Below are 23,257 nucleotides of genomic sequence, written 5' to 3'. Positions count from 1 at the left end.
ACTTTGGTTATTCATCTCCACTCCAGTGTTTCCACATCACAATGAAAACTAGGTGACCAAATCCGAGCACAATAGTCCATATGTGGTCTGACTAATGCCTTATATAGAGCACCACCACTTCCTTATCCCTACATGTCCATGTGCTTTTTATCATAGCAGTATGATGTGCAGTCTTTGCAACATGCATGTGCCCCTGGAACTTCAGTCCACTGTCTACCATCACTCCAAGATCCCGAATCTCTTCCACTTCCTGAAGTACAACTCCACCAATACAGTATGTAACCTTATATCTCTGTATCCTAAAGTGTAACGCCTTGCATCTATTAATATTAAAACTACAACCTCCATTCATTTGTCCAAGCTAAAAGTCTATTCAAATCTTCCTTAGGAACATTCCCCACTGCAAGAACTTTCATTAAATAACCAGGACAAGGGCATAGCTAACTCTTTTGCATATTCTTTAAAAATACATGGTAATACGTTCCATTCCCACAGCCTTTTAACCCAAGCAACACTTGACACGCCTCTGATTCTTTCATCTTTAATTCTCCTAATTCTTGCCTCCCTTCTACACATAGCACAGTCATTCACACCATTACGATATATACTGATGAAGTGTTCATTAAATAATTCCACTATATCATTTGCTATGGTTACTCTGCTGCCATAACTATCCACATCAATCTGCCATAATTATTTTTTCTCTTGGTTGCCACGTAGCAGAAAAATTCCCTTGGATTAGCTTTGACCTGACTGGCCAATCTACTCTCATATTCTACTTTTTCTTTTTCTTTATATTCTTCATGCATCTGTTCACTATGAACTCTCTTGTACTTCCTCCATAACTTCTTTTGTAGCACTGCTTGCTTTATTTTACCATTCATCCATCTCACTCCTGCTCTATTTATTCGCTTAACTCTTGGTATGCAGTTATGCATTACTTTATTAAATGCTACTTTATCATCTCTCACGCACTGTCAACATCTTTTCTACACAATTCATCAACCTATTGTATTGATGCTAGTTGACCATGGAGCTTCTGATAATCATCCACCTATAAGTTCCATATATAGACCTTGATAGCAACTTTTTCCTTTTTGACTACCTTCCAAACAAATACCTCATGATCACTTTCACCTGTTGGTGAAAGTGATCACAACCACATCCTGAGGATAACACCAATAAACCTTGTGATGCTTCCATCACGTGCTTTTTTAGATAGTTATCCCACAGAAACTTAACAAATTCACTCTCCTTTCCAATCCACATTCCTATAATTAAAATCTTCCATAACATCACCTTCCTTTTACTTGCCCAACTAATTTGTCTAAATGTTTCACAATCAATACTTTTCACATTCCATGGCCTATAACAGCATCCTATTAGATATACTATTCTACTGATCTCAACTTCACGCCAAACAGCTTCAAAATCTTCACACGTACTACTATTTTCCACTTCGACTCTGGAAGGACACAATCCCTCTGCTATCATTAACAATACTCCCCCCCCCCTCTCTTCATCTTCCTATCCTTTCAGAAAATTCTATTTCCTATCATTTCAAGTCCTGACAGTATATCATCCTCAGTCAACCAAGTTTCAGTAATGCCAATTATCTTTGGGCATACTGATTCAATCAATGCTACAAACTTAGCACCTTTATTTCTGATACTCCATACATTAGTATACAACAATTCTTCACTCTTTGAGGCCATCCCATCAACACAATCACTCTTTATTCTCTCTCTCTCTCTCTCTCTCTGCTATAGTGCACCTCTCTCTTCGTTCTGACCATCCCCATTTCCCTGATTCTGACTCTGATTTTTCATTTATATTCTTATCATCCCCACCATTTTGCATTGCATCACTTTTCTTGTTATAATCACTTACTCACCTTTGTATCTATCATCTTCCTGTCATTCCACAACCTGCATCTCAACCTGTCTCAGACTCTTAGTGGTACTAATTCCATGGGAACTCTGTGCACTCTTATTAAACAACAATCACTCCAAATGACCAAGACCAAACCCATTCAAATACATCTCATCAGCTTTGAACCATTCTAACTTCCCTTTGAATTGATTCCATACATTCACAAATTAAACACTCTCCATCTGACTCAATTCAGCCATCTTGTCATTTGGTATCATTGCTCTCCTTCTCAGTTCACTACTGTCATATCTGGGCAAAAAATTAACTACTTTCCCAATGACACTATTATCCTTCACTTCCTGCAACAACTTCTTCAAATCCCTTTCCACATTCTTCGTCAAGTCATTTGTGCCTACCACTATCACTAATTCTGATTCCCATTCCTTCCTTCTATGCAAAGAATCTGATATTCGTTTTATTGTACCACCTGTAAAACATGTCTTATGCACTTAAGTATAAAGAGCCAACAGGCTTCATTTCGGCGATATAAACATTAATTAAATTAAGGGGATATTAGATCCCACATTGTTTTAAAACTGAATAAGAAACTCAAAGATTGGAATCAGAGAGTTTCATGACAAATATAGTATAAAAAAACTATAAAAGTATCGGCGAATACTAGCGTGAGCTGAATGCAAGTAGTCCCAGAACGCAGTACAAACACGGGCAACTCATTGCAAAGGTGGGGAAAGTTCTGATCACTATTCTTTGGTATTTACCATAATGTAAAAACACATTTCCTAGGAAATGTATGCTGTTATTACATTATGGTAGGGAGGTCACTACCCATACCGGTTTCATCCTTTATTGAGGCTTCATCAGTGAGTAGCTAGACCAAATTATTAATACCTCCATGATGCATCTTCTTCTGCTTCCAGACTGCATGCTTAATATCTTCATCCATTTCACACCTACCTTATTTGACCATGGGAATACATTCAGACAGTGTGGCTGTTAAGTAGTTCTTGACTAGTGTCCAACATCGATATCCTTTCTATCCAACTCCTCATGCTATAGTTCCAAGATGTCTACTATTTTTTTCATCATCAGCTTTATAGTCTCTCTCTCTCTCTCACATACACACACACACATTCTTTCCTTTCCTCACAAAATTTCTAGATCATTTACATCATTTATGCAGGTAGATTTGACATCCCCTACAATAATCTTCTCTGATGAAGTGATCATATCCAAGCCTTGATCCTACTGTGCCCTCTATTACATACTGCCTAACATAGTTGTTCTCAAATCTCAAAAAATTCATTCTCTTAGTCCCTAAGATGCCATCTCTTCTTTCCAATCTATATTACCATTATGGGTGATTTCAATGCCAAAGTCACTGACCTTGTTCATGCTGGGTAAAGATAAGGACAGCCAGGCTTGTATACATGACTGGGGAGAACTGACTTTTGAAGTTGTTATGCTTACTGTAACATTGACACTACACAGTTTTTTTGGAGTCAAGCCAGTGACTGTCTGTTTCTTGAAACATCAAAACGGTATAACAGCATCTGAATCTTAACTACTCTGATTGCATGCCAGTTTCAAACTTCGAGAATTATTACTATTCATAATTACAAATAATTATGTATTACATATAACTTTGAATTTGAATTACAAAAGTTACCCACTATTTCCCTTTGAAATCCATTTGTTCCTTCTGATAATGTAGTCACCTGTTAACTCAGATGTGACTGAGACATGACATGATACAAGACTCGATGTTTTGAATTCTGTTAACGATCCTCTCTACTCTCCTGGCGTCCTTGTAAAATAGGAATGAAATATACTTAAGTTAAATAAATTTTAATTTTCTGTAGATGTGTCAGCTGTTATAAAAATATGTCTGCTACACATACAAGGCATGTTCAAAAAAAAAGGCTGAACTTCTGCTATAAAGACTTCATTGCTTATTTTACAACATTTTAAGCACTGTTCCCCCATCAAAGTGGTTCCCCTCTACTGGAGACACACCATTCCCAACATTTCTTCCATTGATGGAATGCTTCCTGGAACGCACTTTCTGTGACGGCATGCAGTTCTCTTATCGCATTTTCCTGAAACTCCTCTATGGCTTGGAAACAATGTCCTTTCAAAGTGGTTTTAAGTTCGGGAAACAGGAAAAAGTCTGCTGGGGCTAAGTCTGGAGAATAGGGTGGATGAGGCACAATGGATGTCTAATGTTTTGCCATACAGATGCCTGCAAATTGTCATGGTGCAACATCCAAGTCTGGATTTCCCACAACTCGGGCATCTTCCTGCACACAGCATCCCTGAAATGCACTAAAACTTTCTGGTACAACTCTTTGTTTACCATCTGACCATGTGGTACAAATTCATAATGGACAATGCCTTTCAAATCAAAAAACACAACCAACATCACCTTGATCCTTGACCAAGTCATCCATCGACGCTTAAACCACTCACAGCACTGTGTTTGGCTCATACACTACTCCCCGTAAGCTTGGTTAAGCAATTTAAATGTCTGTAAAATTTTTACCAAGTTTGCAGCAAAATTTCACACAAACACACATTGTTCTTCAACCTCTTTCATTGTCACTTTGTTACTAATCTGACGAATGGCTTGTGCATGTGCTTACTTTAGCGGATGTAACTCAATGACTAATGCTCATAGCAGAATGGGGCAAATGGCAGTTTGCTGTCAAACCCTGCTGCTAGGTGTGCTCAGTAGCCACAGTGCACTCTCTATGCGATTGGTGCACTATTTAAAAAGTTCGGTCTTTTTTTTTTTTTTTAACATGCCTCGTGTTCCTTAAAAATATATGGCTACAATTGGTATCATCCAGTACAAGCTTATAATTTCTGACCAAATAATTAAAAGGGCATCTGCTAAGCACAACTGCAGCAGGTTTGTGATGTGTTAATACAAAATAGCCTGCACTAGTTAACCACAAAGGCATTATTTTGCAGGTTAACCTGAAGCCTCATTGGCATAAGTGACCTGGGACAAGCACTGCCTTTAAGTAGAGATTTCTATCCCATATTGAGGAGTTATTAATGTAGAAACTGATCTTAATATGGTTGTTATCCCAAAGTAAACAGTCTTACATCTGTTGATCATGAGCCAGTTCATGATCAACAGATGTAAGATATTTTGTGGTCCTCATACAAAAACTAGCTCAAATTGTTTTTGTGGGAGGACCCCCCCTTACACACACACACACACACACACACACACACACACACACACACACACACACACACACACACACACACACACACACACACACATTATTCCTCAACTGGATGCACTGGCACTGCATCCAGTAAGGTATTATTATTATTATTATGGGCGACTCCAAGTAGTCCTTAGACTCATTGAGGGAGGCCCTAAACATCATGTCCATCACAACTATTCGACATTCACACAGTATCTATCATACTAGCATCCAAGTGATTTGATAAATGCCTTGAACTCATTCACTGTCATAGCACCCACAACAGACTCTGGCAGCTTATTCCACTCATTCACCACTCTAAAAGCAAAAACCTAGCTCTAACACTCTTACTAACCACACTCTTCCCCAGCTTTCATGGATGTTCCCCTAGTCCTCCCACCACCAGTCATGTTCTCAAAAATATCCTCTGAATTAATCCTATAGAAACCCTTCAGCAATTTGAATGTCTCAATCAGATCTCCCCTTTTCGGCCTATCAACCAATTTCTACACAACCACAAATCTTCAACCTGTTCTCATAAGGTTCATTCCATAGATATTCTGTATTGAGCCTTGATAAGATGGGGTCTTATCAAGGCTCAATACAGAGGAACAATAACTTGCTTATCTCTGCTCGTCAAAGTATTCTTCAGCATCCAAGTGATTTGATAAGCTGAGTTAGCCAATTTTGTGATGTACCCCCTCAACTTCAACTCCCTATCCACCAATACTCCCAAGTCCCTGGCCTCATCAATCTCCTGGAGTACAGTTCCACCAATATGATATACTGCTGCTAATCTTTTCACCCCAAAATGCATAACCTTCCATTTTGCCACATAAAATTGACATCCATTCTCCTCAGCTCATACCTCCAATCTATCCAAATCATCCTGCAAAATTTTGACATCTTCTGCATTCACTATTGCCCTACCCAACTTTGCATTATCAGGGAACAAATGAACCGTTCCTCTCAGATCCTTCCCTATATTGTTAATGAACAAAATAAACAGCAGTGGTCCAAGAACAGAACCCTGCAGCACACCACTAGTCACAGGCCATCTTTTGGACTCTGCTCCTGAGTAAACTACTCTCTGATATCTCTCCATTAACTACCCTTCTATCTATCTCACCAACCCTATATCCATTTTCATATGTTGCAGTTTACGGATTAGAATTCCATGTGGTATCCTGTGTCAAAGGCCTTAGCCAGGTCCAGCAGTATCACTGTAAACCCATTACCCTTATCCAATTCAACCATCACTGTGTTATAAAACCTGAGCAAGTTACTGAGGCATGATCTACCCTTCACAAAACCATGCTATCTCCATGCAGTATCTCATTTTCATCAATCCATTCCTGTATTTTTCTCTTGACTACTTTCTCCAAGACCTTGACAATGACTCCTGATATGCTGATCGGTCGGTAATTTGCAACAGTAATCTTGGGTCCTCCTTTATGCAGTGGAACTATTTTCCCCTCTTTCCACCCCTTCAGGACTAAACCAGACCCAAGACTCAGATTAAACAATATGGTCAAGGATACTGGCAATTCTTTAGCCGCTTCACATAAGATCCGTGCTGGTATACTATCGAATCCCACAGATGTATTCACATTAAGGTTCTGTAATAGATTATTCACCTCCACTTCATTCAATGCAATTCCTGTATAAACTAATGGTTCCTTCATTCCTTCATTGTCACCACCTGGATGATATACTCTTGCAAAGTGCTCACTCAGTAATTCCACTATATCGACTGATTCAGTGACCTCCCTACCATCGGCATTCCTCAAAATCATTCTGTCGTGTACAGTTTTTCTTTTGATTGCAGCATATTGAAAGAATTGTTTGGGATTCTCTTTAGCTTGCATGGCTAATTTCCTCTCATAATCCATTTTTGCCTTTCTCACCACACTCGTTACCCTTCTGGCCTGCGCTTTATACCGTTCGTGTGCCTGCAGGTCACCTTTCTCCTTAAATTCCCTCCACGGTTGTTTCTTTTTTTGCAACTCAAACTTAATGGTGGTATTCATCCATTTAACCCCTACTTGATTTACTATTCGGACTCTAGGTATACAGTCAGCCATAATCTCCTGCAAATTCTCCTTGACCACTTCCCATGTACTATCAACATCCAGCCCTTGCAGTTTTACATGCCATAGCACTGAACCAAGCAATCTTATAAATAAGCAATCTCCTAAGCTTGTCATACTTGCCAGCACGATAATTCCATATGTACATTGTCTTAATCGAAAATTTCACACATTTAGCCACCTCCCAGGTCATATTCATATTCAACATGGTCGTATTCATTACAGTCAAATTCTCAGATGCTATTACTAGGTCAAGCACCTAGTATTTTCCATTACATGCTACCTCAGATAGTTATCCCTTAATACTGAATAAAATCCAGTTCCTTCCTCACATGTGTCCTCTCCTCCTTCCAATCAATGTTACCATAGTTGAAATCTCCCATAATAATTACTCTCCTTCCACTCATTTCATCAATTTGTTTATGCATACTATTTCCGCCATCTATTGTATCACCTGGTCTATAGCAGCACCCAACTGTATATTTTGTTCTGCTAGTCTCAATCTGACACCAAATAGCCTCAAATGAGCTATTTTCACTATCCTGCAATACAACTTCTATTTTCCTTGGCTGCAGTTGATCAGCAATCATCAATAACACTCCCCCCCCCCATTTTATTCTCTCTATCCCTCCTGAACACACTATACCCTACACATTCTATCCCACTAACTATATCACCTTCTATCAGCCATGTTTCACTAATGCCAATAATCTGTGACCAGGAAGAGCCAACCAAGGCCAAAAATTCTTCCTTCTTGTTCCTAATACTCCTGGCATTAGTATACATGAAATGCAGAGGTCCATTTGTCCCACCCCTGTCTTGATGCATTATACTAACTATTCCATTCTGATTTCTTGTCCTTCGTACTGGCTCGGGCACATTACATACATTCTTACACTCAACTGCCTCACTGATGTCTGCATATCCACTTCCCCCCCCCCTCCTTAATAGTTCTAGTTTCCCTGATTTTGCACATCCACTTTCACTTTATTCAGCAACACTTTTTCCAGTCTTTGCACACCAAATCCATTCAAATGCAAGCCATCCATCTTGTACAAATCCTTTCGCCCATCAAACTCACTCCACATGTCCACAAACTCCACACCACACCGTCTACATAACCTGCGCATAAAGTAATTTGCGATTATGGCCCTCCTTGTAAACTCTTCTCTGTCATACTGCGGCAACAGACTCACTATCCTAACTCTGTCACTCTTTTCTTTTGCTACCTCTAATAATTCCTTCAAGTCCTTTCTCATATCAAATTTATCTCCTTTCAAAACGTTTGTTCCTGCCATGACTATCATTTCTTTCACCCTCTGCTTTTGCACTCTAATACTCTCACTTACATCCTTAATTTTCGCACCCGGTAAGTACGATTAAGTCAAACTCTCATCTATCACACCTCTTACTAATGAGTAACCGTACAACACTCTTTCCATCATTTCTGAAACACTCCCAATCATACACTTATTTTTCCTTTCATACACTTGCTTATTTGCATTAGCCGAGGCGCTCGGGAAAGAGTTTTGCAGTCACTCCAACTGCCGCTTCGCCCTATGTATTACTCCGTGTAACTGTAAGATCTTACTGATTACAACTACTTCCTCATTTTTTTTTCATCATTCAAACCATTTTCTCTCTCTGCATAATTACTTTCACAACCAAAGGTATTACAGGAGACTTCAACAATGGGAACATTAAATAGACAAGGAAAGGACACATGGCAAGATGGAAATGAAATTTAGACAGCTACTAAGGTGAAACCCTTAGCAGTGTATAATGGCATTTGAATGGCTTGCATTTGAATAATACCTACCATGTTAATCACTCTGCCTCCAACCAGGGAAAGTGACAGTGTAGTCTTTGTCGAGAAGGTTGCTAAACATATGGAATTCTCATACAAGTTTATGTGGAATTACAAAGTTGGTGATTACAACAAACTTAGGAGATAAACTGGATCGGTGCCACAATATAAGAAGCTATATGGAAAGAGTGTCATAGTACTACTCCAGACCATGACATTCTTTTCTTTGTGTAAGATAGTGGTAACAATGATGTTAAAAAATTTTAGACGGAATGCTATTTAATGCTGAAATTTTACACTTACAAAAGGCAGTTTTCCAGGAACAAATTCTCTTACCTGTCTTGGACCATGCCACCAGGAATAAGAATGCATTCCAAGGCACCTTCATAATGTTTTGGAACAGAAAAGAAGTCAGTGTTAAATCCTTGATATTCATCTGGAAGCTAAAATAAGAGAAATAAGATGTTGTTTATTACTAGGAGTTACCTTAAAGGAAAACTTTTTTTTTTTTTTTGGTGGGAAAAGAAAGGCCAGATTTACTACCTTCTTAAAGCTATGCTACATTTTTTTAAAAAAAATATGTAGATGTAGTCATTATGATTGGAGTATCAGAGTCAGTGAAGGTTGTGTGCAGAAATGTCTTTGAAGGCAAGAAAAAAATTTTGAAAGGAATTACAGGAACAGAGATAACATGGCTTGCCAGCTAAATTGTGTGAGACGAGGTATGCAATCTGCAAATGTATGAAGTGAATTCAAAGGGAAGTGATGCTATTTTAAAGTAGATGAACTGCATTTGAACCTTTTATCAGAAAGACCTGGGTACAAATCCCATCTTGGATGCAAAGAACCTTTAAGGAGTAAAGGTTCTTTGAACCTTTGGTCAGAAAGACAGATTCTTTGCATCCCATCTAGGATGCAAAGAACCTTTATGAAGTAAACTGAAAGGGAAGTTGGAGTGGTCCAAGTAGATGGATTTCAACTGAATTATTAGCTGGAAAGACTTGGGTTCTTTGTAATTTGGATAGGTTTATTATTATTATGTAACACCTCCAGGGAGTTGTCCAAAGACTCATCGAGGGAGAGTTTGCCAACAGTATCGAACGATTGATCCCCTTCCAACTACTAACCTATCAAGGTTGCAAAGCACTTTTCTAATGTTTTTTTTTTTCAGCTGAAGGTGAGTGGAATATGGAAATGATCGTTTTTCCCAGAAAAACTTGGATTTTTCAGCCTGAAAAAACTCATTCCTCAATTTCAGAAATTTTTCCCCCTGCAAAAGAATGCATGCAACTTATAGATATTATTATTATTATTTATGGCATCTCCATGGAGTCCAGAGACTCATTGCAGGAGATCCAAATTAACCATCATACATACAAATTTTATCATACTTCTCCTTGAATCCATCACCATCAGGGAACTCACAACTAATTCTGCCAACCCATTCCACTCACCCAGCACTCTACACGCAAAATATCTGGACACCCCTACTAACCACATCCTTACACAACTTCCATGGATGGCCGCTAGTTCTCTGACTGTTTGTCATATATTGAAAATTTTCACTTGAATCAATTTTATAAAACCCCTTTAATATCTTAAAAGTTTCTATCATGTCCCCCCCCCCTCTTTTCCACCTGTCAACTAAACTTTGTAACCCACAAACCTATCCTTGTAGGGAGCATTCCACAGACCTGTCACTATCTTGGTCACTCATCTCGAAATCTTTTTGCCCACCTCCTGGTCCACAAGAAACCCAGGTGACCAAATCTGTGCTCAATAGTCAAGATGTTTCCAAATCATAGCCTTATAAAGAGGGATAATAACTTCCTTATCTTTAATAAATACACTAACATTACTTGTTAGTGTATTTTTCAACATTCAAGTAAGTCATTGAACTATTTTACCAACTTTTGCAATATGCCCTCTGAACTTTAACTCTGTCCACCACTATCCCCATATCCCTAGCCTCATCAGTTTGGTATTGATGGTATTGGTTCAATTTCCTGTGAACCAATACCATCAATATGATGCACTATATGCAACCTTTTCAACCCAAGTGCATAACCTTACATTTTATAACATTAAATTGACAATCATTAACCTTTGTCCATAATGCCAATTTATGCAGGATATATACATCATCACCTTTTATCAACTATTGCTCTTCCTAGTTTTGGATCATCAACAAACAACTGAATATTTGGCAGTAGTACCAAACCCTGAGGTACTCCACTAGTCACCATCATTCTCCTAGACTCTGCTCCACTATACTACTCTCTGGTGTCTGTCTGCCAGCCATCCTCCTATCCATGCAGGCTACTAGCCTCATATCAATACCCATCCTATCCAGTTTTTTTTTTTTTTTTTTGTAATAGTTTTCCATGTGGTATTCTGGCAAAAGCCTTTGCAAAGTCGAGCAGTATCAGTATATAGCCATTACCTTTATCCATTTCTGCTGTCACTTTATTATAAAATGTGAATAAGTTACTAAGACAGGATCTACCCTTTAAAAAACCATGCTGCCCACTATAGAACATCGGATCCCTATCAACACTGATGTATTTTACATTTCACCAACTTTTCCAATATTTTAACAACCACTCCCGATATATTAATTGGTTTGTAGTTTGCAATCTCTGTCTCAGAGCTACCTTCAGGAACCCTGCCAGTGCTGAGACTTAGATTGAACTTAGATGAGGGAAAGGCATATACTGCCATTTTCTTGGACTTGGCGAAGGCATTTGACAGGGTGCCACATGATAAACTGGTATTTAAGTTGCAGCACATGGTTCTGGATGTCAGATTGGTCAACTGGATTCAGGATTGGCTGTCCGATAGGTATCAGAGAGTTGTATATGGTGCGACAGTTTCAGGGAAGCAGAGGGTTTCAAGTGGGGTCCCACAGGGCTCTGTGGGACCCCACTTGAAACCCTCTGGGACCTATATGAAACCCTCTGGGACCTATATTGTTTAACCTTTATATCAATGACATTGTCAGTGGATTGCAAGGGGATATTCAGTTGTTTGCAGATGATCCGAAGCTGGGAAGGATTATTAGTAATAGTGCAGATGCGGCAGCCCTGCAAGAGGATTTGAATAAGCTAGATAGATGGGCAAATGAATGGGGGTTCGGTTTGGTGCAGCAAAATGTAGGGTCTTGAGGTTTGGGAAACATCGATGGGACACTGCATACTCTGTGGGAGGAGTTATACTGGAGGAAGTAGGGGAGACAAGGGATCTGGGGTTGATGGTTGGTGGAGGCTTGGGGTTTGGGGGACATATTGCAAAGGTGGTGAAGGTAACGCAGAGGATTGTTGCAATAATGAGAAGGACGCTGACCTGAAGAGATAAAACAGCTATCATTCCGTTGTATAAGACCTTGATCAGACCACACTTGGACTACTGTTCTCAGATTTGGTCTCCAGGATTTGAAGGGGATAAATTAACTGTGGAAAGGGTACAAAAGGCAGATAACAAAGATGGTTTCAGGACTGTACAATGATAGTTATGAGGATCAGCTGAGGGAATGTAGGCTGCAGAGTTTGGTGGATAGAAGGAGAGGTGATATGATCGAGACTTTTAAACTGTTGAGAGGTGGTTACAGGGTTGACACTGTGGAGTTCTTTCACTTGGTTGAACAGCGGGAAGGAGTGATGACAAGAGGCCATCCCTGGAAGTTTCACTTATTCCAATGATTTTAGGACGAATAAACTCAATCACTGAAACCATTTCATCCCCTTTATTTCTGATACTTCTGGTATTTGTAAACAAACACAATAGTTCATTTTTAGGTCTATAGCCAGTCCTATCCAAGCCATATGTTGGTTGCGATTTCCCCACTACACCTGCCAAATCACCTTTATCACTGCTTACCACATATACCTCCTCAGTCTCCACTTCTCCACTCACATTGCAATATACTCCATCTTCATATACACACATTCACTGCCACTTTCAATATTCACTCTCTCTCTCTATGCCACGTCTCCCTGTACATCCAAGCTCCTCCCCCCCCCCCATTTCCCTGTTCCTCTTGTATTCCTGTTCTCTCTTCCTCTCTCACACCACTACTGTTTCCACTGCCAAGCACTGCTGTCTCTTCAGTACCACTCTCCTGATTTTTCTCTTCATCTCTTCCTTCTTGCCACATATCTAAAAAACTCTGTAGTGTTTTACTTAGCCTGATTTGCCAATTTCTGCTCATACTCTACTTCTGTTTTCCTTACTAACTAAGTCACTCTCCTGGCTTGTTCTTATACAACAAAACATCTGCATTATATGCAAAACATCTTTTCACAATTCATTATTTTATGAAAATTATAATTATTAACAATCATTAGGTAGCTAGGTTAGTCAAGTAGTTAGCATATCTGCTTGCCAATCAACAGGCTGTGGGTATGAATCCTGCTGTAGGCATGTTTGTGATTGTCTTTAGGTAGGCAGCAAATTTCATCAGCCAGCATGAGACCACCATCCTGCTTAGTGGAGGCTTGAAGTGGCAGAAAAAGTTCCATATTTGGTTTCAGATTATGTGAAAAAAATATTTTTAAAACTACAAAAATAAACAAATAAATAATAGTAAAAATAATAAAATAGAAAAAAATTATTCGCCCACCCACAATATGAATGTATTATGGGTTTACATTTAAAAAAAAAAAAATTGTGGGAACCACATGAAAGGTTATGTACTTTAATTAGTCACTGCTCTAATAAAATCCTTTTGATTAGAGTGCTGATTTCATTAATAACAATAATAGAAGTTCTGCCTACAGTCATGTATTATTTAAATAAAATGTACATATGTATATGTAAATTTAAATAATATATCTGGTAATGGGTAAAAATGGGACTTTATCAAATCAAAGGTCTCAGTTAATGGTGCATTATTTCGAAGTAATAGTCAAGTTAATCATTATGTCTGAACTCTTTAGAATATGGTTTTTTAGTATACATTTTAAGTGAGTGGAATTTTTTTTTACAAAGGAGGAAGAATTACCTGTGAGAAGCAATGTAGGTCTGTTTATACTATCAAGAATTTGGCATTCCACATATTCCGGTGTGGCTTTACATGAAAAGACGAGTTTGTTAGTGCATTTTTCAGTAAGTTTCGAACTTTATTCTTTTGTGTATTAGTACGATCGTGATATATGATTTTGTATGTAGAATGATATCTTATAGAAGATTTGTGCATTTTGTTATCCTATTCTATTTGTTTTTACGACAAAGCGTGACCTCCTTGACGACTTCTTCCATTAGGACTACGGATAATAATTTTACAAAGATGTGATCCTGATGTAACGGTGGTCGCACCGTTGCAATACGAAGCTGGAGAATTTCAAATTTCTTCTAGTACAGGCTTTTGAAATTCCTTGTCTAATTTCGGAGATGTTGAGAAGGACTTCCACAGTTTGGGGTTTAAAATATAACACAGGTCGTCGCGTAGAGCGTTGATAGCTATGTTTATTTTTGACAGCACCACACGAGTAACGCTAATTTGTTCACGTATGCAGTGCTAGACTAGCTCATTTGTAAATACGTTGAGCCTTGGTCGAATGAAACTTAGTTTTAATTTTGACACAGTTCGGGATGGTATTAGTGTTTTGGCAGCTTTTTAAAAAGGTTAACCTGTTTAGCTGCCGTGCCAATTTCAACTTCCACTTGCTGAATTGTCAGTGGCGCACCCAGAGGGAGGGGCCCTGTCTCCACCCCCAAAGAAAAAGGAAAAAAAAAACACTAGAAAAATTTCCAAAAATCTTTCTCTAATTAAAATTCTTTTTTTTTTTAATTTATTTGTGTCGTGTCTTCTATTTCTATATTACTTATGAATTAGCGATCATTGCAGATGCTTAGTCATAGGTCGTATGCGATGCGTAGTGTGTATTCTCAAATCGTCTACTCAACTCGCCTCCCCTCCCCCCTCAAGATTAAATCCTGAGTGCGCTACTGGCCGTTGTTGTGTTTTACGTACAATATCATCTCCGTATAGAATCCTCAATCGAGTGGCAATTCATGTTGGCAGTTCGGTAGTCAGTAGACTATCAATCAGAGCATTCACCACTGAAGAGGTTTATATCAAACTGTACATACCCCATAGTCTCATTTTCCAAGGAGGGGCTTTAGCATACCAGAGTATGGCAACCACTGACTGTAATGCCAGTGAAAATGAACATGAGAACGCTATACTGGCATTCAGGAAAATTTCGTGTTGCCTCTGCTTTGGTGGCTCTACGAAAATAATCCAAGTGAGTATCAGCATGTTATTGCACAAATGTCTGCGCGGTTAGCCTAGTGGCTATGCGCTTCGCAACCATATGCCTGGGGAAGGAGTGTCCTGGGTTCGATTCCCGTCGCCGACGTGAGGAGCTTAAGGATCTTCCTCAGCCATAGCCAAGTTAGCTGGTCTTGAGAGCAGGGTTTTTCCCCAGTTTATCTGGGGTTTTTCATCCCGCAAGCAGGCAAACGGGCCCCGTGAAGACATGGATCTACAGCCATAAATACTTAACCCCCAGGAGGGAGTTCTACTTACCCCAATAGGGACGGGGGAGAAAAGGGAAGAAATTCCATATGAATAAATTGCACAAATCATACTGTTATGGTTTGAAGAAGTAGGAATATAAAAGATGAGATAGGCCACAGAGTGCTAAACTGAACATCCTATAAATCACCTTTAGGAGGAGTTAAAGAGTGAGCCGAACATGTCTTACTTCTCTGGAAAGCGGCGATTTTGGTTTAAGATGAGGAAATTCTATCCAGAAGAGTGGTGAGCTTGGCCAATGGTAGCTAAGCTCCCTAGTGACTTTGAAACAGATTGGTTTTGCAGAAGTTGTCTGTGAAACATTCAGGTGTCTATATATATTTTTTGTATGTGGGAAAATATTATTATTACATGATACCCCCAGGGAGTCCAAGGACTCATCGTGGGAGGGCACACCACTCTACTTCGCTAAATACATCTCATCCTCTTCACTACTACTTAATCCTCCAACTACGACACTATCGCCAATCACCACCAACAACAGTATTTTTTGTCTGTAAATTGCGTGTGTTCTGAATGCTAATTTGTCTGTAAGCGGGATGAAAAGCCCGAGTTTCCGGGAGAAAAACCTGCTACTACCGTATGAGATCGGCTAACTCACCTTCAACTGAGAAGCCCATATAAGGATTCCACTTGTCACGACGAGAATCGAACTCAGGTCTTTTCCAATCGAAGGGCACAATTGTTCCGCTATTCCTCCCATTGCGCTACAGCGGCTATAAATTAAATATTTAATCTATTTCTCTCGATCAAGAATTCAGAAAAATCCATTACAACAAAAACTTCACCTGACATGTCTCCTGAACTATTTTCTCATCAAAGAATCAGGAAAGTTCTCAACAGCTTGATTATTAACAATCCTTTAGTCCTAACCATAAAGCATCTAAGTTAAATAATCTCACTGCCAACCTACTGTCTTTAGCTCTGTCCTTTCCAAGATAATGGAAAAATACATCAACCATCAACTTTTTCACGAACAGAATCTTCCTACCAAAACAGCAATTGCTAATATGAATTCCACCAGAGCAAATCTCGGCTCTATCACCCACTTTGTGACATTGAACTAATGCTATGCAGAGATTTGAAATACAGGTATCTATATATCCAGAGTAGTATGGTATCATGTTTGACACAAAAGCCACTTGAGTAACCGACCGTTATATGGTCGTCTGAATATTAACTACACATAACTACTGCATTAGAAACGTTTATTTAAAACCATGTTGGACCTCTGTTAACTTGAATTACAGCACATATGTGATTTGAAATAGATTCCACAAAGTGTTGGATTGCATCTATCTATCTACAACATACCAAGCGTTCACCAGAAAGTTCTTTAACTGACTTAGATTTGACAGAAGAGGACTTTGCTTGCTGATCAGTTTTTCTGACATGTCCCATACATTCTCAGTGGGGTTTAGATCTGGGTTTTGTAGTTGCCACGGAAGATAGTGAAAGTCGTTGTCATGCTCACTGAACCACTGCTGGACAATTCTTGCGCGATGGACAGTACCATTATCGTCCATGAAATAACCGCCACCTGCTGTATAAAAAGTCAACATTCCGGGATGAACTTGATAGGCAACAATGTTCAGATATTCATTCCTTGGAGGATACCTGACCTTCCAGTAATATCAAGGAACCTGTTCCGTACTAGGAGAATATGCCCTACACCACCTTGAGTTGTATTTACAAGGCAAACTGGGTTCGTTGCTTCATGGATCTTCCAAACTCTCCACCTACCGTCGGTACAGAACAAAGTATATTGTGACTCGTCGGACCACATGACTTTTTTCCAATGTCTAGTCACAATGTTCCTGCCATCACTCTAGCTGAACTTTCGGTTCTTCGCCGAAATCAGTGGTTTCCGTATAGGCACTGTTTCTAATACTGATCCTCTTCAATTCCCTGCCTACAGATCGGCGAGATATGGATCGGGAATAGTCTTCATTCAATGCTTCGGTCAATTGCTGCATACAGGAAGTTCTGTTTGTCCGTATAAGTCCTCTCAGACGACAACGATCTCGTTCCCTGCAGGCTGTGTTATGGCCACAAAGTTACACCTCTTAGAGAAGCAATGTGGGTTATTTTACTTCTGATTAAACACCTGGGGTATCTTATCTTTTGAGAAACCAGTCAGCTCTGCTGTTTTCAAAATCGTGGCTCTGCCAGATAGGCACCCACAATTAGCCCTTTATCGAACTGTGAAAGCATCCTTTGTTTTTCCCATTGTGATCAACACTATTGACAATTACTGACCAGCAGTATTCTTAAATAATTGTCTAGAACACGTGCTGACGCACTTGACCAAGTATTTTGCATATACGGTGAGTAAGTGACGTTTACGTACATCTGGATGAAGGTTTCTAATTCAGTGGTCGGCACAATGCCGAGAAATACTGTCAGTGGGAGAAATGAGAGATGGCTAATGGGGATCTATAAAATTCTGGAGATCCATCTAAAGTTGTCAATGATTTCTTCAAATTTACATGGGACGAAAAATCAACATCGCTGGGTCTTTCTCCTTCAACTAAGTAGGTTGTTGATTGTGTGCAAGACTTTTTTTTTTATTTTTTATTTTCTGTGTTCTCTAGCAGTATCCTAAGATACTCGCTAATACTCTTCTATACTACAACTCTATCGACGTCATTCTAAATTTTTTTTTTTCCAGAAACTATACCGCGTGTAAATAAGCAATGTCTCAATAATATCTAACAACAAATTTTGTAAATATTTCTTTCTGATAGAAAAAAAAAAAAATCTAGTATAATTCAACTAGTTCAAACTCAGTCTCCTATTTTCCACTAAAAGAATGCAATCCATCTTATCTTACTACTTTTGATATAATCTCAGTCAAGAAAAATTTACATTTTTTGAAACCTCTCATGGATATGGATAAACGTATAATAGCTACAGTTGTCTGAACATCTGAACTTTTCTTGAGTTTACCTGTTCTAAATCCTCACTCATAGTATGAATTACTAATCTCTTGTTTATGGAGACCCCCCCCCTCGTAACTTTTTAAAAATTTCATATTTTTTTCAAAAATGCAGCCAAACAGATTATTAACCCCTTCCTCACTCTCCCGAGTACACAAATTCTCACTGTCTGTCTGGCCTGAACTTCTTCCTGATATCTTTAACAACAAAGTAGTATTTATTCAAGACTGTCTCTATAATTTCACTGTTCCTCAAAACATTTAATATTTAGTAATAGCTCAGTATCAATTTTCACTGATCCTCTTTATTTATCATTACAACTTATGTGCAATGCCAATGCATTTCCAAGAAGCTATATCTACAGACATTAAAATAAAATAAAATAAGGTCAGATAACCTTTCTATGAGGCCATTCAAAGCATGGTGCGTGCATAGTCACTGAAACATTGGTTTATTTATTTATTATTATTGCTGAAATATAACTGCTTGCTTTCCAAATTATGAAAGGCACCCAATATCTGTTTTTTTTTAACATAACGTTCTATTTTAAAATTTTTCGTTTAATATAATTTTCATTTGTGTTAATAATATTAGGCTGCCTGAAGAAAGACTGAAGAAGAAAGAGGGAATTTTTCTAATCCTTTATTCTACCGTTCCTGAGTTAATTATCTTTGGCATGGCTAGTAGAATCGTTTTTCTTCTCTCCAAGGTACTCCAGTTTTTTTTTAATTCCCAATCTAAAATCGACTGTAGAACTCACTCTTATAAACAATAACATGAATGTTATTTTTTGTTACTCTCTCTCTCTCTCTTTTAAAAGGCTTTGATATTTTTGGAATATCAAAGTACACATTCAAGGATGTGTACTGGCTGCCCTTCTGTCTTCATGGGTGAAATGGTTGCAGAGTTTGAAAGAGAAATTGTTAAACAATGTCATTGTGCAGGCGTGTCTGTTTGGCAAAGTGTGCACAAATTTGGCCATCCCAGGTCAATAATCAGTAATACAATACTGAGATGGAAGCGCAGGGACTCACCTGCAGATGACCACCACACTCATAAACGTGACCGTAGCGTGCTACGAAAGATACTATGTAAAACCACAGCCGATACGTTGAATGCGGAGTTCTGGGCATCGACTGGAACACGAATCTGCACAAAAACATTTAGAACCGAGGCTCACAACATGGGTTTCCATGGTGGAACCGCAATATGCAAGCCCTACATTACACGAACCAACATGCATTGTTGTCATTGCAAAGAGCGTGTGCAGCGGAACGGTGAATCTTTAAAAAGCTGTTATGGACAGACGAATGACGCTAGACCCTCTACTGAGCAGGTGTGAGTGTGGCAGATGCCCGGTGAACATCTCCTATCAGAGTGCGTAACTCCAATTTTGAAATTAGGAGGTGGCAGTGTGATGGTATGGTCCTATTTTTCCTGGTTTGGCCTCGGATCTCTGTTTGTGGTGCGATCAGGGACGGCGTTACCATTTAGGCAAACTTGGCAACCGCCTAGGGCGCAAGCCATGAAGGGGCGCAAAACTTTCAACATTTTGCAATGTTGAAGGCAAGAAAAATTAAAATTTGACTTTCATATATTATACATATTGTATATTATTTTGTATATTATTAATAAAGCATGCCAAAATAATTTTTATTTTTTTTATATTTAAAATTTCATTTTAAAAAATATCCAACTTGTGAAATAAGGGGCGCACTTGTAAACTTTGCCTAGGGCGCAGAATAACCTGGCACCGACAGTGGGTGCGACGAACATTCTGGACAATGCAATGCTTCCTACTTGTGGCGTTTCTTCGGGATTAACCATTGTCTCTTTCAGCAAGACAATGTACCGTGTCATAAGTCTACTGCTGTAACTGCGGGTTTTGTGGACATGCACGTCACCATACTTGACTGGCTTCCATAAAACCCTAATCTCAACCCTATTGAACATCTGTGGAATGAACTGGAAAGATGAATCACGCTACACCTTCTACCTTCCTACGTCGGGTGGGGTCAAGGAACGTCTACCTCTCAACAGTTCAGGACATCATTACATGCTTATAGAAAGAAATTGTCCAAATATCCCATTGATCGTTATCGTACGCTTGTGGAAAGTATGCCCCATAGGATTGCTACAATCATTGCAGCAAAAGGATGTCCTGCATCTTATTAAGGTGGGCGCAGTGGCTGTTTGTTCCTATGGTATCTGTTGATTTCTTTCCAAGCAGTGTACTAAAAATGTGTTAAAAAAGTTTTTCTACATGTATGTGAGCAATGTGGCACTTCGCGGTCTAGTCAGCCTAAGTATTGCTACGGATGTGGCTTACTATTGATGACCCTTGAATTAACGTCAAAACAGTTACCCAATATCCAGGGCAACTTCTTGTAAAGTCAACTGCCCTTGTTATTCGAATAGTGAGCCATGAAGTTGTCCGACCACAGATTCGAGACCTTCAGCTGGCAATGTGCCAAGAAGAGGCAATGCATGTTGAAGAGGAGAAAGTAATAAGGCGATGTACGAATTCGTTACCAACACGTGAAATCATGTGCATAAACGTACAATTTTCCAACTGTTATACAAGCAAAATAGTTACCACTTTAAAAAAACTTAAATGTTCATAAAAGAAAGGTTAATTGTTCCACGTGTATAATAAACAACTCATCCCATAAGATGGATTGATTACCCGATTATCGGAATGGATTCTCCTTCTTCTGACATGCCAGAAGTGTCGAAGGGTCTCGCATCTGTGTGCGTACCATGAACTTTTTCTTCATTTATTCTTGGGTAAAATATGGATAAAAATAATAATATAATTTCTTTCAAGTATAATATTCTGGCCTGGTTGTTTGTCCGTGTGTCCTACTCCTGTAGACAATTGTTTTAATTATCCCATACAGACTCAGCACATTGTTCTGTTATTGCAAAACTGTTGTCATGTTCAACAAAAGTATGATTTCGAATATGCTTACAACATGCTATATTATATCCTACTTCTTGAACAGTCTTCGTATCATTTCACCCTCAGTTCACCCATAGTAAGGTAATTTCCATACGAAGGTGAAGATTTTTCCTTCCCAGAAACTTCAGTATTTCATTCCACTAAACAGGCCATAACAACACACGCAGTTTATAGATAAAACACGCATTGCCTAGTTATTTCTTACACAAATCGAAATAACATCGCCCAAAGTACTCTATGTATGTATGTGCTACTGAACTTCTTTGATATACAATATATGCAAGATGGTAAATCGAAATGTCTTAGCCAATATTTTTATTTCACACAAGCTTAATGTTATAAACAAACATTTTAAAACATGCACACACAATCTTTAATGAGTGTTTAATTTCTCCGACAGGTAGCGATACTGCACTGGCTGTTATGGCATTCCTAACATGCCGTAGCTCATGTTCCATGCCAGAGAACAACGAGGTGTCCAACGCTTTTTTTTTTTTTTTTTTTTTTGGTTTTAGAATGCCGCATCAAGCAGCATTTATCAGCAGATCACCTTGTGTAAAAAAAAAAAAAAAAAAAAAAAATACAATACTGTATATATTTTTCACTCAAGTGATCAGCATTGAAGCTTTTCTCTTCTCACCAAGGCATGCTACGGAACTGTGATTTTCATCTAATAATGCCGATCGTTTAACTGCTATCCCTCCCTGAATATATCATACATAGTTTCGTCACTCATGTCTCTTACATAAGCTTTCATCCATCGTTCATAAAGAAATTAATTAAACCTTATAATTAAACTTATTAAAAACTTCAGCTGTGTTGCAGATATATAAAAACTGTTAAAATATTTGAAAAGAAATTATTTATGGGTAAAGGTCTGTATAATAATTTCTTAAGTGACACAATAACTGATTACCTTATAATAACCTTATAATAAATAATAACAACTCCTCCTCCAATCCAAAATTAACTGTCTAGAACCCTACCAACATTTAATTCATTCTTTAAATTATGTACAAGTTGCATTAACACTGAATTAGCCAATACTGCAATATTGACTTACCACAATGTACTGCGGAATATTAGATATTTCATTCATCGTCACTGGTTTCATACGAAGAGAAAATAAGGAAGTAGACTAGCATCACGTACGGTGGACATGAAATTCAGATTACGCCGCCTATCACGTGCTTATCGAATGTAATGCTGCCTTGCTATTCGTGTTTAATTAGCTATATTTCTTAGTACACGCATTATCCAGAATAATTTCGCTTTAGAAAATGAATAAAAATGATTGTAAGCAATTAAAGTATGTTACAATGGTTCGCTTATGTAATAAATAATATGAGTACGTTAATTTGCCCTTCTATAAACGAATAAACTGTTGCGCCATTATCAAAGGCAACTTAACAGTTGAAAGCGCCTCCGTAGCGCAATTGGAAGAACGACAGTACATTGCGCTCTTCGATTGGAATAGGCCTAAGTTCGATTCTCGTCGCAAGGGAGGAATCTTTATCTAGACGATTTCAATCGAGGGTGAGTTAGCCGATCTCATGCGGAGGGCGCAGGGTGTTTTCTCCCGGAAACTCGGGTTTTTCATCCCGCATACAGACAAATAGGCCCTTCAGAACACACGCAATTTACAGACAAAAATACTAGTTGTTGTTGTGGTGGAGGTGGGCGGTAGATGGCGTTGATGGAGATGATTCGTAGTAGAGGTTCGGTGTAGTGGTTGAGACAGTTGTAAGTGTCCTACCGCGATGAGTCTTCGGACTCCTTGGAGGTATCAGGAATAATAATAATAATAATA

General features: G+C 38.7%; 1 protein-coding gene across 1 annotated transcript in view; it reads right to left on the bottom strand.

The window, feature by feature from the left end:
* LOC150105667 (hypoxanthine-guanine phosphoribosyltransferase-like) overlaps positions 1-22,693 on the bottom strand; it is a 79,781-nt gene extending 57,088 nt beyond the window's left edge. The window contains exons 1-2 of the mRNA XM_090394987.1: positions 22,511-22,693; positions 9,345-9,451 (exon numbers count right to left, since the gene is read on the bottom strand). Of these exons, the coding sequence (XP_090251113.1) occupies positions 9,345-9,451; positions 22,511-22,561 (158 nt within the window). The 5' untranslated portion in view covers positions 22,562-22,693. The remainder of the gene's footprint in view (positions 1-9,344; positions 9,452-22,510) is intronic.
* Between the last annotated feature and the right edge of the window lie 564 nt (positions 22,694-23,257).

The sequence above is a fragment of the Typopeltis vanoorti genome, chromosome 6, assembly GCF_054136105.1.
Source record: "Typopeltis vanoorti isolate ZY-2024b chromosome 6, IOZ_Tvanoo_1.0, whole genome shotgun sequence".
Lineage (NCBI taxonomy): Eukaryota > Metazoa > Arthropoda > Arachnida > Uropygi > Thelyphonidae > Typopeltis > Typopeltis vanoorti.
Note: the sequence above shows the minus strand (reverse complement) of the source record. Positions and strands in the feature narration are given on the sequence as shown.